Source organism: Miscanthus floridulus, chromosome 18 (genome assembly GCF_019320115.1).
Source record: "Miscanthus floridulus cultivar M001 chromosome 18, ASM1932011v1, whole genome shotgun sequence".
Taxonomy (NCBI): Eukaryota; Viridiplantae; Streptophyta; class Magnoliopsida; order Poales; family Poaceae; genus Miscanthus; species Miscanthus floridulus.
In genome coordinates, this window is record NC_089597.1 from 21,602,109 (window position 1) to 21,618,165 (window position 16,057).

Sequence of the window (16,057 nt, forward strand, 5' to 3'; positions counted from 1 at the left end):
TAATTATATTGCCACATTTTACTTGGAAGAATTTTTTGTGCATATATTTTATGTTCATTTTTTTTTTGCATTTTATCGATCAAGTGGTATGAACAACGGACCTCCCCCACCACAAGAACCAGGTTTCTACCCTGGCGATGAGCCATTCGCTCCTAATGTGGTCATTCCACGGTTCCCTGTTCCAGCTATTGTATGAAATATTTTCCAACATCTTTTGTTTTTTGATGCTGACAAATAACTGTAATTAGTTTAATATTATTGTTGCATGCATATATGTCGCAGACTATATCCCTAATAGATTGGCTGTGAACAGCACTTAGCTGGTTCTTTATCTCGAACATCGTCGAGAACACGGCATCTAATGCAAGTGGTCAGTTATGGATGTGTGAACTTAGTTTTTTCATCCCTGCGAGGGGTTCAAATCATCGGAACCATATCCACGGGATGGAAATACAGAGCCCAGACATAATAAGCGCCCAATTAAGTGCCATGCGCATTTGTTTAGAGGCACTTCGACGTATTTGCTATGATGTGCCTGATTTCTCACACTTCGAGGCACTTGCTTTGAATGCTTATGATATCCCCGTCCCGCAAGCAAGCGAATGGTTTGCGAGCTACAACCATGCGGATGTGGTAAAATGGTCACTTATACCTGAGTCGTGGTTTTTTGTTGTTTATTATTGTAATAACATTCTCTAATTTTTTTCTTTTAATCCACATGCAGATTGCGCTCCAGGACCTTACCTATGCTGCATGTGGCTTGTGGGCCATTCTAGACCAAGCTACGGAGCAACTCGGGTACGATTGGGACTTCTGCAATGGAAACCTCGATCAGCTCACTATAGAAGAACGCCAATACTACATAAGAATTACTAACAGGGGTAGTGGTCGTTCAGTAGGTTACATCTATGGCCGACCATTCTTTCGGTATTGTGAGGCACGAGAGAGTGCACTCATACGGGCATTGGACTTCATCGATACAAGCGGATACATGATCCGTGACATCAATTACAATATATGGCTACAGAGGCATGTTAGTGTGCGTGGCCCGATCGATCTCGGCAGTGATTCCGATAGTAATTAATGTTTATTTAGCTAGGTTTTCAAGGTCGTAGTTTAATCGGGTTCTAATTTTAATATGTATGGCTTTGTGTGTTTAATTATTGTCATGTATGTAATTCGTGTAACATTCTGGTGTCATATTGGTCTCAAACTTTTTCTTAGGCTTGCACGTGCCACGTGTGAAGGAAACACCAAGTTTAGAATTTTCCGGAGATGGTTTGCTACTTTCTGAGGTTTAATTGAATTTCCGCGCGACGAGACCGTTTAATTATAGGTTGAACTGAGTCTACCCACGAAAAGATCCGGAATGGTGCCAAACTTTTACACAGGCTCTAATGTGCCCTAGGGATAAGAATTTTATGGAGGTGGATGAAAAAATCTATTGGGTCCAAGAAGAAATTCACCCTCTTTTGTCTCATTTGGCACAGAGAAAAATATAATAAATAACAAATGAACAGAAAAATCTAAGATCCTGTGTGGGGTCTTAATTTGGGTGTACATGCTTGCCAAAAAACTTTCAAGCCATTTTGACATAGGCGGAGTATACATGCTTCATAGAGCTACATGTGCTCTTTCATCGAACCATGACTAAACACATAGGTTATCAAGGTTTCTGTGGTTCATAGGCATTCTGGTGTCGTATTGGTCTCAAACATTTTCTTAGGCTTGCATGTGCCACATGTGAAGGAAACACCAGGTTTGGGATTTTTCAAAAATGGTTTGCTACTTTCTGAGGTTTAATAGAATTTCCGTGCGACGAGACCGTTTAATTATAGGTTGAACTGAGTCTACCCACGAAAAGATCTCTGGTGCGTAGCATATCATATACTATGGTCTTCGTGACAACGAAACAACGACCAAGATGCATCGCCACATACAATCCAAGGGACGATGTAAGCAAAACGAGGTCATACAATGCAACATCCAATATGTAAGCAAATAAAACGAGGTCATGCAAGGTGATGATGATCAAACAAAGGATTCAACGACATGGTTTTTTCAGCACCAGTAAATTATTACATCGACCTAAGACATCGATTAATCACTAGTGCTACTAATTACTACTAGTGCTGCCACATGCGTCGTCCCCCTGCTGCTGGTGCTCCTCTTCGCGCTTCTTTCGCTCAGCCCTACGCCGGCGCCGTTCCGCGTCCATCACGAGACGGCGCTGCTCGGTCTCCTCCTGGCGGTGGCGGCATTCCTCCTCCTCCTCGTGGCGGCGCTCCTCGTGGTGGCGCTCCTCCTCCTTCTCGCGATGGTGCTCCTCCTCCTTGGAGATCTCGACGACGCGCTTCAGGATGCAGTCGTCGGTCTCCTTCTGTGTGATGGCACGGAGGTGCTGGTCCTCCTCCTCCTTTCGAGCCATCTCCAACGAGTTGAAGACAACCTCCTCCACTGAAAGAGGTTCCGGTTCCTCCTCCGATGCGGTCTCACGGTCTGGATCGTCCTCGAGGTTCACCTTGAGGTCCGATTCGAACGACGACGACGGCGTCAATGGAGGCATCGAGGGCGACGTGAGGACGACGGGTTCAGCATCGCCCATGTTGTCTTCAAGCGGTGAGGCATTATGGCGGCGGGTCGAGGGCCAGGGCGAGGTGTGCGTGGAAGGGTGCTTCGCTTTCTTGACGCGCGGTGGTGCAATGGCGGCCGACTATGTGCATGGGGGCCTGGCTTATATAGATGTGTCGGTGGGTGGAACTGATCACGGTGCAGTAACTTGCACCCCTCGAAAGATGGAGCGTGCCTGCGTTGGGAACCGCCATTGAACGCGCCATTGCGCCTGCGTTGGGAAGACAGAGCGCGCCTGCGTTGGGAACCGGCGGCGTGAGTAGCCGATGGACTCCTGGGTAAACGCAACATCTCTTCGTGGGGAACTGAAGGGCCGCGACTAGTCCAAGGACCGAGAAAACAGCGGCTCTTCATGGGAACCACGCGACCAGCGTGGCAGGGGAGTTGAAGGGCCTACGCGCAAAGCAGGGATAGGTAATCGCTCAAAGCAATAAATTCCTTCAAACTTTCCGAAATCAGGTGATAACTCAATGATTTGTCCGCTGCTCTGGAACTTGTAGGCTTCGGTTCGATTCAGGGATGCAACACATTTATTTTATCTTTTTGACCTTTAGACCGCTTAATAAATTATAAAATTAAACTAAAAAAATTGGGTCGCCCGGGATTCAAACACGGGTATCGGGCGCTAAGTTGCGGGGTCTTAACCGTTGAGCCAGTAGGAGGTATTCAAAAGAAGTGAAAAAGATAAATTACTTATGTTGTAACCGCTACACGGAAATCACTGCCGGTTTAAAGAATGGCCCAGCATTGATGTACCCCCATCACTGTCAGTTCCAACTTACAACCGGTAGTGATGTACCCACATCACTGTCGGTTTCTAATTTGAACCAACAGTGATGAGGTTTGGTATAAAAGGCCGCCGTGGGTTGAAATTATCCAAATTTCAACCCCGCGCCAACCATTCCCCGCGCTCCTCTTCTTTGACGCCGACGCCCGTGCATCGCCCCATGCCAGAGCACCCGTCCACCAACCCCCGTGCCGCCGTTCCTAGCCCCGTGCTCCTCTTCTTCGACGTCGACGCCCGTGCACCGCCCCACGTCGGAGCACCCGTCCACCGGCCCCTACGCCGCCGTTCCTAGCCACACGCTCCTCTTCTTCGACGCCGACGCTCGTGCACCACCCCACGCCGGAGCACTCCCCACCACGCCAGAGCACTCCCCACGCCATCCACCGCCCCACACCGGAGCACCGCCGAGGCCTTTAGGAGCACACGAACAGTTGCTTTCCCACCCACACGGTGAGTGCTGGCTCACTGTCCGCTAAGTGTTTGATGAAATGGACAGCTACTTTTTATTGTTTTCGGAGGCACAAGAAATGGACTTAATTTTTTTTAAATAGTTTTAAAGATGAAGAATGTATGCAACTCTATCCATTGCAGGCTATGCAATGTCACTGATCCAAACACATTTTTTATTCCTAATGTATGCGGGCTATTAAAATCACCTCTGTTTTTTGAGACAATCTCACTTTGTAATAGCTAGTCCATAGTCAGATAAAACAGGTTCACTACCATCTACAATCTAATCTCACTTTGTAATCTCACTTCGTAATAGCTAGTCTGGTTCTGGTGTTATCTACAATCTCATCTTAATTAATTTTACAATCCTTAGGTTTATTGAATCCCTAGCTAGGATCTGACCTTGATATGGTCCTTGAAATATATTTGTAGAAACTTTCTGGTGTTTTGATAGGGTCCTACTTTATTTGACTGGTCATGTTGGTTAATTACAATGACTTGCCTATTTCCTTTCTGTTGTAGATGTTTTGCTTTGACCTTTCATCTAATATTTTCTTATATATACTACAAGAAATTATTTATTTCTTGTATAAGTTTTAGTATATTTTAGAAATAATGCTATTTTCAGAGACCATATAACTTGAATAATAACTCTTCTTTAGTGAGTTACCATTACCACTTACCACATGCCTAATTTACTTAAATGTATAGGCAACCATGACATGGTATGTAGTGCATGTTGGTCACATGCCTGGGATTTATCGAACCTGGGAAGATTGCTATGCTCAAGTCAATCGCTACCCTGGTAATTTGCACAAAAAATACAACATAGAAGCTGAAGCTTTGAGGGCCTACTATAGTCATCCGGCCTACCTTGCAAACCATGGCCAATTGGCCTACTATGGTCTAATGAATGCAAACCATGGCCATCTGCTGGCACTGGAGATCGAAGAGAAGCCACCCGCCGGAGATGTGAAGATTAGGAGAATTGCTCCTTGGTCTTAGAAAGATGTCATGCTTTTATTTATGGCTATGGTCATCACTTTTCTTATTTGGAAGTTGATGTAGGCTTAGTTTCGTAGAAGAGTAGGTGGACTTTGTTGTATGTGGTCAATCAAACAATGAATTTGTTCTAGGTGAACATATGCTATTATTTGACTTTGTTGTATGTGGACTTATTATTAGACTTTGCATTAAACATATTATATATATATGAACATATGCTATTAGTAGTTGTCCACGGCCAAAACTAACCATGATCGTGTCATAGCCATGACTCATCGTCGCCTGTTACCCTGTCGCTGAAGAACTGATCGGCAACAAGAAGCGGCTGATATCGCTGGGATGGGAGAGCCGCATGATCCGACAAACGGTGACGGTGTCAATCAGGTCGGTGAGAACGAGCAGCCATGGACCTCGTTCGGTCTGCTCGATCTGGGTCAAAATGACCAAGATGGCCAAGTAACTTTGGTATCATATCACTATGTAGCCACACACGCTAATCAATTGAGAGGGTCATAGCTTACTTGGTGTCTCTAGCAGGAGCCTCTGTCGACCGAGGAGCTAGAGGGTTCGGGTACCAAGAAGGCTAGATCCAAGCGAGGCATGTCAAAGATTCCTGTTGGTAGGAATGCACACTAGCATATTACTGAGTTCGATGAATTCGGAGATCCACTCTCACCATCTATAGCTTTGACCAAATACAAGACTATCATCGGGTTACTTGTTAGGGACTTCATCCAGATTAAGTACAGGAAGTGTATTGGGAAAGATGATGACCGGTGGAGGGTTCCCAAAAGCAAGAAGGATTACATATGGGATGTCAAGATCCCAGAGTATTTCACTTTTCCAGCCGAGTATGATAGGGAGTTAGTCAAGAAAAAAGCAAAAGAAATCATGGAGACATGCTTCAAGAATTTCAAGGGGACATTGTACAAGAATTTTGTCCTCCAAAATAAAGAGCCAGATTTCGATGGTGGATAGTTTAGCAAGCAGAAGGACTTCTGGTAGAATTTCAAGGAATATAGGTTATCCAAAGAGTACTTAGAACTGAACAGGAAGAATAAGGAGAATTCGCAGAAAGCGACGAATCCTCATCATCTCGGCTCTCGTGGCTACGCCAAAAAGATGCCAGAATTTGAAGCAGAACTTCAAAAGATGGATCGCCTTGCTGAGGAAGGCGTTTAGGTTGAGACCGCCGATTGGGAGCCCAGATCGGTATTATACTATATAAGGAGAAATGTACAGCATGCCAAGGACGGGAGCTTTAGCTCCTCAAATCAACCCATGAGCGAACTCATCCAGAGGATCTCCTAGATAACAGAGGAGGTGAGGCAAGGGACTCGCACTTCTAATAGGGAGAAAGACGTGCTCACCCAAGCACTCGAAACCAAGGAGCACCCTGGTTGCACTAGAGGAACCGGTGTTGTTCCTTGGAAACTTGCATTCCCCCAAGAATCTAACACTTATCGGAGCCGCTCGAGGGGTAGAGCGAAACATGAGGCAGAGTATTTGAGGAGACTAAAAGAGATGGAAGACAGAATGGAAGCACGGATTGAGGCGACCGTTGAAGCGCGAGTCGAGCAAATTTTGCTGTCCAAGGGGTCAGTAATACCATAAAACCCTACTCCTAGTGCCTTTAGCCCACAGTTTAGGGGTCGCAGCAGCTGTGGATTGACCCCTCTCAACGAAGAAGAGGCGAATGTGCCTCATCCGGTGGACGACATCATTGAACCTGTCAATGTCAGGTTGTACATCCGTCAGGAATGGACAAAGGATAAGGTGGCGCTCGGCCAGGCCTGGCCTACGGGAGATAGGACAATTAATGGCCACCCAATTCCACTGGGGTACGCTCGCGTCAACATTGACAGAATACTTGATAAAAAGTTTAACAAGATACACATTGAGTACCCCGTAACGGAAGATAGGCCAAAACTTGGTCAAAACAAGAGCTCTCAAGTGGCCTAGCGCAAGCGCTTTATTAAGCTTGACCATCAATTGTCCTCTGATGATGAGGACGACTGCGAGTCTTCGCCCACCCGCGATGATCACTCACCATCTCCCAACAGAGATCACTCTCCTCCTCATCCGGAGCCATCACCCTCAAGAAGACAGAGGTCTCCTTCTATTCCTCCTCGTCCGACTCCATCTTCATCAGCCCCGAGAAAAGAGACTCCTCCTCCTCCTCCTCCTCCTCCTCCTCCATCTTCATCAGCGTCGGGAAAACAGAATTCTCGTCGTCATCCTCCTCCTCCTCTACCTCAGCCCAAAACAAGATCAAGGACATCCTCGCAGTCGCAAAAAAGGTCCTTGGATTCGGTCGCTAATGCTCCCAAAGTGGACCAACAGAAAAGAAAAAGGTCGTTCAGTGGCAGCGTTACCACCTTAATGAAAGAAAAATTTATAGTACATATCTCGAAGGAAGATTGTGTTACTTTCTTCAATCTTTGTGCCTCACTGCCTTCGTATATGTTGAAGTCCAAATTCAAAAGGCAAACACAGAATAAATACGCTACAACAAGAGATGAAGAAATACACAATAAAGATTTAAGGAACATACAGAAGTACGTCGAAGACAACCCAGGATTAACCATGGAAGAGGCCGCGAACATCTATTATGATGTACAAGGGACGGAAACACCAGCAATGAAGTATGAAAGGGGCAATCTTTTGGTTCCCGATGACGAGTATAAAAATCTGACAACATATATGCGCCAGTTGCATGAATATTACATGGCTCAAGCAACAGAGACGGACGACTTTGATTTTGAGGTTATTATTCGTTCGCCACATGTTTTCCATTATCCCGAAGAAGAGAAGTTCGATATCGAGTGGGAGTGCTTGTTCCAGCTATACCAGAAACGCGATCTTGATGTTCAAATGTTGACGCTGTGGACTATGTAAGTACCCTACACGCACGATATTACAATTAACTACTCTCTCAAGACAAATTGTTAACTTTTGAGCACTTCTTATGATTTTATGTAGGTGTATATCAAAATTTCGCATTGTAAAAAGCAAATGGGATTACATAGGCTTCTTGGACCTCTTGCGAGTCAATGAGAGGACATGTCTAGGGCTCTATGGATGTGACGTGGAAGACCTGAAACAGAGATTGATTGCTGTTTTCGACGAATTCGCGATGAAGAAGAAAATCCACATACTTCTAGCCTACAACTGCAAGTATGTGTTCTCGGCTTTTAATTTTATGCTTCTTTTTTCGTTAAGATTATTCGATAATTAAGATTATGTGATTGTAGCAACTATTTCGTCTTCATTTGTGTCAATCTTGCTAAAAATCTGATCGAGGTGTGGGACTCGAAGAAAAAAACCATTTCATCATCTGGATGCACTGGTGGCAGTGTTGAATTAGGAAGCGATCCTAATAACATATTATTTTCTAATCACACATACCGCTTTCTAATGTTTCTCCCTTTAATGTTGCTCAGTGTCTGAAGAAGACATATCGGTGGGACGCCGGTCTCATTCAAGGTTGTCGAAATGGAGGGGAAGTACCTGTCACAGCCGGCGGAAAACAATGAATGCGGGTTTTATGTAATGTGTGCAATGCTTCGCTACATCGGTGGGAAATTGAAAGAAGCCGATAAGTTGGTGTGTATAATCCCTATTTCATTTATGTCTGTTAATAATTCAACAAAATGATTTACTGTTCCTCTTTGGATATCATCTATTTTGAACGACAGCGCAAGAAATATAACCACCAAAGGTTGTTAGACATGGAGATCGTCGCACTGTAATCAGAGCTCGCAAAGTTCATCTTAGCCGAGGTATTGGAAAAAGATGGAGTATTTTCCATTGCACAATCCGTGAGGTACAAGGACCAGTGTGGCCTAGAGCGGCTCGCCAGATTATGCACAATCTGTGAAGTCCGAGAAGCATTGCACAATCTGTGAAGTCCGAGAATATTTCTTTTTTGTTTTGAGGGATCGAGATCTGGATAAGAACATTTGAACTGTAACCGTAACATTTGTAATGTTTAATATTGATGGACCTGTCGTCTACGTAGCGTATATAAAGCGAAACCCGATTCCACAAAAAAAATATAAATTAAAATCAATTATAAAACAATAAAATGCGAATGGGCCATCACTGCCGGTTAGCAACGAACCGGCAGTATTGTCGTAACCATCACTGCCGGTTATCAACAAACCGACAGTGTTGAATTTCTCAACACTGCCGGCTTGAGCCATGAACCGACAGTGTTGTCTTGCTCAATACTACTGGCTTGAGCCATGAACCGACAGTGTTTTCTTGCTCAACACTGTCGGCTTGAGCCATGAACCGACAGTGTTGGATTTCTCAACACTGCCGGCTTGAGCCATGAACCGACAGTGTAGGCTTGCTCAACACTGTTGGCTTGAGCCAAGAACCGACACTCTTAAAGCAACCATCACTGTCGGTTGGGACTATAAACCGGCAGTGTTGTTCAACTAGACATTGCAACACTGTCGGGTGGAGCTAGGAACCGACACTGTTTCCTGCAGATCAGTGTCGGTTTTTAAGAACTGACAGTGATATCAACCCCACATTACTGCCGGTATGCCACTGTCGGTTCAAAATCCGGCAATGAAGGGGTTTTTTGAACCGACAGTGATGTCCAAATCTGGGGTAGTGGCTCCTGCCACCACCGTCTCCGCTCACCTGGTGGCGCTCTTGCTCCTGCCAGGCCGTGGCCACCGGCGATATCGTGTTTTCAAGTGTTTCATCTGGATGTTGCGTATGTTGCAAGCGTATATTTTTCATATTACAAGCATATGTTTCAAGTGTTTCAAATGTATGTTTCATGTTTTATCTGGGTGTTGCAAAAGTAGATCTGGATGTTGCATAACATGCATGTTGCAAGCGTATGTTTCGAAGTGTTTCAGGTGTTTCATACGTACGTTGTAAATGTTTAATTTGAATGTTGCATATATTTACAATAGCTTTTCAAGTGTTTTGCTTCAGAAGTATGTTACGCATTTTGTAAGTATTTTATCTGGATGTTGCAAAAGTAAATATGGTATTGCACATATTGCAATAGGACCCATCTGCCATTGAGCACCACTGTGTCACTGTGATGCATCTATATCGCGCATCCACAGACGGGTGGATTCCTGCGTGTACGAAACGGAGCAGGCGTGAGGAAGCGGAGCGGGCACAGCACGGGAAAGAGCCGCGTTAGTGGCGCGGGAACGGAGCAACGCAAGGCTGTCTGCAAAATCCCACGTATGCGCGGGCCGGGACTGGGAGTAGGGCGCGTCCTGCAGGCGGACATCCAGACCCTAGCTGCCCCCAACAACAAAACAAGCCGAATCGCTGGTGTGAACTGTACGTTCAATGGTGGGACGTTCGCGGAAATGAAAAACGCAATGAAAATCAGCAAAAAGGTAACATGGCTCAGAAAATATACAGAAGAATAATATGGCAAACCAGACTTAACTTATTACTTCAAATTGTTTCAACAAAATAAGTACTACATAATGTGCTCAGAAACACAGCCACGACCCCACATTCTGAAGAAGAAAAGACCTAATAAGATAAAGACTGGCAGGCCTCCTCACATAACGAAGAAACAACCTAAGACCTAAGATAAGACTGGCAGGCCTCACATAATAACGAAGAAACGACCTAAGATAAACACTGGAAAACGGGCAGCAGGACTCAACCAGTTCCCATGGCGATCAAATCAGATCAGATCACTGACCACCACGGAGGCGGAGGACAAGGTGGAGGGTGGACTCCTTCTGGATGTTGTAGTCAGCCAAAGTGGCCATCTGATAAAGTGTAATTTGTATCTTGTACTCCCTCTGGTTCTCTAAAACAAGTCATTTTGATGTTGTCTTAAGTCAAATATTTTAAACTTTGACTACAAATAATTTCTTTTGGGTTGAGTTTGAAAATATGAAAGTGGTGCAAGTAGATTCATCTCGAAATGTAGTTTCATAAAAGTATATATTGACTATATTTTATAAATATTTTATAGCAAAAAGTAACGGTCAAAGTCGTTTCTTAAAGACCGTGTCGATGTCCAAAACGACTTGCTTTAGAGAACCGGAAGGAGTAGTTCATAGCTTAGCTGAGGCTTTTTTTCTGCGCTCGTTAGCCCACGATATCGCCCGCGTCGCTGTGCGCTCGGCTGCAGTCGCACCTCACGCTGGCAGTTGCCTGCCTTGTAGCTTGTACAAATACACTGAGATCAATACAGATTGAACCGTTGGCTCCATTGCTCTCTCTATCATGCTGCTTGCCAGCGAAGATGAGGCGCTGCTGGTCCGGAGGGATGCCCTCCTTGTCCTGGATCTTAGCCTTGACATTGTCGATGGTGTCCGAGCTCTCCACCTCCAGAGTGATGCTCTTGCCGGTGAGGGTCTTGACAAAGATCAACATCTGTTGAATCGAATTCAAAGAACCAAATATTATTCGGCAATGCCAACGGATGGAAACTATAACGATCTACGAAAAGAAGTATCATCGGCAATGAATCTGTTGAATTGAATCGAAAGAACCATATATTAATTGACAATGCCAACCGATCGAAAGTAGAACGATCTACGAAAAAGAATCATCAACAATCATATCATGATTCACAACCTCATTGGAAACAGTCCTAGAAATCAAACACGAAGAGATTAGAGATCGATCGACAACTCGCATACCTTGAATGAACGCGAAGAAGATGGCGCGACTCGCGAGGAGAGAAACGAGATCGGAAACGTCGGGGGGGGGGGGGGGGGGGGCTTGGATTGAGACGCCAAAGGGGTGGCAACCCTGTATATTTAGGGCGCGTTTAGTTCACAAATTTTTTTGGGTTTGGCTACTGTATCACTTTCGTTTGTATTTAGTAATTAGTATCTAATTATGAACTAATTAGGTTCGAAAGTTTCGTCTCGCGATTTCTCACCTAACTGTGTAATTAGTTTTGTTTTTCGTCTACATTTAGTACTCCATCCATGTGCCGCAAAATTCGATTTGACACTTTGTATTGAAAAATTTTGGAATCTAAAACAGGGCCTTACTAGCTACCGAACCCTAGCCAGGCCTTGGCGTGCGCGCCGTGGACTCGTTCAGTCGCTTGGGAGTTGGGACGGCGCCTAGGCTTGCGGGATTCCGCGCGAGATCACCAGAAGTCCAGAACTGATTGGCCCTTCTGACCTCTTCGCCATTATGAGAAAAAAAAGGGAAGAGCCGTGGACGAATTTGATTTGAGGACACTTGCGTGGACGCCTTCGCCATTTCCGTCCATTTCTTCCCGTTGTTTCTAGAATCGCATTTATTTTAATTCGGACTGCAGAATCTGGTGCGTTTTATGAGGTCCGCAGTGAGCATCACTTCATGACAATTGGTGAGCAGCTTGTCCTTGTTTGGACTTTGGAGGATCTTGTGTTTGCTCACCCTTGTTCAAAGAACCAATGGCAGCTTTTGGAAAGTGTTGAAAACAGCACACGGCGGATGGACCCTAGATTTCTTCCAAATATAGGCGTGCCAATATCCAACGAAAAAGTTCGGTATCCGATACGCAGCTCAATAAAAAAAAAATCATCTAGTACCTTTTTGCATGGGACTGGAATAATTAATATATAGACTCAAAAGAGAAGAGATCGATCGAATAATCTACACCTGACCTAAGAACCAGTAAGAGTGGATCCAAACGTAGAATATGTGCTAGTCACCGGTGAAAATTAGAAAGGTAAAAAAAAATTGCTAGCAAAAGCTAGACCAATGTCACGATGATCGAAAAGAACAGGTCCAAAATACTTCTTGGATCGTGTCGACAAAAATGGACAAAATTGCACCAGATCGATGCGAGAGGATACGACGCGCACACGAAACGCAGCCCGTCAGCGCCATCCGCCACATGACCACATCGCATACGCGGGCCCCACAGGCGGCTGGGGGCTGCTGTTTCTGTCCGCCTGTGCCACGCCACGCCCGCGCCCACGCCCTGAGGGCTGAGGGCTGAGGCCCACCGGCTCGTGCACACCGAACGCCGCCTCTCCGACTGGGAAATATCGACTCACATGCGACTGGTAGTATGCTGCATCACGTCTGCCGGATCAGGCGCGCCGAACCCGAGCCGCGCGGCGGTGGCCGGCTTGAGCACGGCGTCCGGGTCCGCGTCCACGGCGTCGGCAAGCCGCGGCCACAGCCTAGCGGTGATCTGCCACGACCCGTCCTCCAGCGGGCTCCGCGCCACCGTGATGGCCGCGGAACCCAGCCGCCCCGGGCGAATCCACGGTATCACCAGCCGCGGCCGCCCGAACCCGAAGTCCCCCTCCACGTGGAACGGCACGAACGACGAGACCACCAGCGCGGGGCTCCCCGTGCCCGTGCCCACCACCTCCGTCCACTTGCCGCCCTCCTGGAACACCCGCTTGTGCGCCTCCATCCAGTCCACCAGCTCCTCGTACCGCTCCGACCGGAACACCTCCGCGATGGCCGCGCCCGCCATCGCCGCCACGTCGGCCAGCGGGGACGACGACACGGCCTCCACGTCCACCTCCCGCGACGCGTACGTCACCACGTTGCCGAGGTAGCGCCGCACGGTGCCCGCGTCGTACCTGGCGGCGTCCAGGCGCCGCCTGCCGTCGACGAGCCACGCCATGCGGCAGCGCGCGTCGCCGAGCCCGCCCGCGGCCGCGGCGAGCAGCTTCCACACGTGCGCGGACACCGCCTCCAGCCGCGTGGCGCGGCGCGCGGGGGTGCTGGCCGCGGCGCGGAGCCGGTCCACGTCCGCAGCGGACACCACGTAGTTGCGGCGCACGAGCGTGGCCGTCAGGAGCGAGTTCGGGAGGCTCCCCGGCGCGTACCGCGTGAACTCGGCGTCCAGCGTCGGGCTGTACCGCGGCGGGTCACGCGGCCGGAAGAGCGAGGCCCACTCGTGGTGAGGCTCCCACGAGAGGCCGCCCGTGCGGAGTAGCTCCGCCCAGGCGTTGGGCAGCGCCGTCAGGCCGTGGCCGTCCACGAGCAGGTGGTTGGTCGCCCACGACAGCGCGAACCCGCCGCACGCGAACCGGACCAGCTGCAGCGACAGCGTGAGGCCCTGCTGGAACGGCACCGCGATGAGGCCCAGCGAGCGGTCGGCGTCGGCGAAGTCGACGTCCGCGAGCCTCACTCCAGCGTGCGCCACCACGAGCTCCGCGCCGGCGTTGTCGCAGGCGATCTCGGGCACGCCGGTGTCGGCGTTGGCGACGATGCGGCCGGCGAAGGGGAAGAAGCGGGAGAGGAACGCGGGCAAGGCGGCCCGCGCGGCAGCCACCACGGCGGGGAAGCCCGCGGCCGGGGCGGGGTACACGGCGATGAGGTAGATGTGGAAGGAGCCGAGGATGAGGTCGAGGTTGGAGGGCTGGAGTACCGCGGGAAAGCCCCGCGGCGGGTCGGACGCCCGCACCAGCGTCCGTGAGGTGACCGCGACGTCGACGCGCTCGGCCGGCATTCCGGCGGGCAGGAACGAGCACTGTGGTCTTGGAGAGAGGGGAATGGGCCTCTGTTGTGGCGGTGGAGACATGAACGCAAGAAAGCGCACGCGAAGAAATGGTTGGAACTTGGGACTTGGGAGCAAGCACTTGGACGCTTCGAGGCTTTGAAGGAGATGAGTCGATGCCTCGATGGGAAGCGTTCGCACTTCAGAGAACGAAAGAATACCATACGTGCACGGGTACCACGGCCACATTTCAGAGAAGGCTTCGCACTCGTACCTTCATACGCAGGGCACTGACCTGTAAAGGCCAGAAAAAGGACCCTTCGGCCACATCCGTGTACGGTTCTGAGCCTTTCAACAATACCGGGCGATAATTCTTTCGTGAAAAACAAAACAATACCGGGCGATCAGGAAACAGAAGCCGGAGTTGGTCAACAACTGTCTTTCAATGCTGAGTCTCCGCGAGACTGACTCAACAGCGTGACCCAAACCCACGAATGGGTTGTTCATAGTGTTTTTGCTGGTCAAAACAACCTCCAACAGACTAGGTAAATGAGTGACGTATTTTGGATTGATACCAACGCGCAACACAAACATACGTCCTCTCTTCATCCTTTTGCATCTCCACCCAGGCGTCGGGCCCACCGGAAGGGGACGACCGGAGCCCGGTCCGGCGAGAGCAGCACCTCGGGGTCACCGCACCGGAGCCACATCGGAGTTGAGGAAGGGGGTCGCAGGTGCCGCTCTGGCGGACCGTAGGGCCACGCGCGTCGGCAAGGGCACTGCTGGTGCGCTCGCCCATGAGCCAAATCAACTAGCACACGACGAACAGATAGCTTGCACGCGAAGAACAGAAAAGGAGCGCCCAAGAAAATCGATGAAATCCGACTCAAATCTTCATGGATCGCTCCCAAACTTTGCACACCGATTCGCAATGAAGATAAAAAGCTACTCCTAGGAGATCATTGCTCAATTTAAACTGTAACTCTGTGAATCGAAGAAATTCGAGCAAGAACGAGCTTTTCCCCCAAAATAAAGATCGGCTTGGATCTTGATGCACGAGTGGAATTGATTCAAACCACTTGGTAGGATTGTTCAACACTCATCAAAGCATCAATCTGACTAAACAAATCTCACAGCAAAACTCAAATCGAGCACGAATCAAGAAGGGGAAAGAAACAGGAACGAAGAACACAGTGAAGAACAAAATCACAGAGTGACGAATCCTTGGATTGAGTGAGTGAGGCCCGCTCAAAGGCAGCACGGACAGAGCAAGCAAAGGGAGAAAGCAAGGGAGCCAGAGGGCAAAGCAAGCAAGCTAGCAGCTGCTTGCTCCTCCACCATTGAAGCGTGTGCTCAGTGCTCTGCGCTGGCCGTCCGCTTTCGGTGTAGGAATTCTTGCTTATTGCTTGTTGCTTGGTGATGGACAGGCACACCTGCAAGCTCTGCTTTCGGCGGTTCCTCCAGCGGTAGGTCCGCTGCCCATGGACCATGGTGAGTCGTCGGTCGTGCAGGACGGGGAGGGCGACACGGAGCGTGGAGTATGCGTGGGCTGTTGGAAGAGGGGAGTTTTGGGTCACTCACCCATTCGCTGTTGGCTACCCAATTCATTCATCGAATGCGTGTATAGGTTCGGACTGGTGGAGACAGTCCGAGGAGTAGGCGTTCTGCCATGTTCCACTTTTCCTCTCCCCAATCCCCTTTCCCCTGATCCAATCCGTCCTAAATCCGTCTTCCTTTCAATCGAGGTCTTCTTCAATCATCGATCGACA

General features: G+C 48.6%; 2 protein-coding genes across 2 annotated transcripts; both read right to left on the reverse strand.

Moving 5' to 3' along the window:
* Positions 1-2,116: 2,116 nt before the first annotated feature.
* On the reverse strand, positions 2,117-2,605 carry LOC136523439 (vicilin-like seed storage protein At2g18540). Its single transcript, XM_066517124.1, has one exon. The coding sequence runs from the start codon at positions 2,603-2,605 to the stop codon at positions 2,117-2,119; it is 489 nt and encodes a 162-aa protein (XP_066373221.1).
* Positions 2,606-12,413: 9,808 nt separating this feature from the next.
* Positions 12,414-14,537, reverse strand: LOC136522144 (coniferyl alcohol acyltransferase-like). The gene has a single exon (XM_066515931.1). The coding sequence runs from the start codon at positions 14,535-14,537 to the stop codon at positions 12,882-12,884; it is 1,656 nt and encodes a 551-aa protein (XP_066372028.1). The 3' UTR covers positions 12,414-12,881.
* Between the last annotated feature and the right edge of the window lie 1,520 nt (positions 14,538-16,057).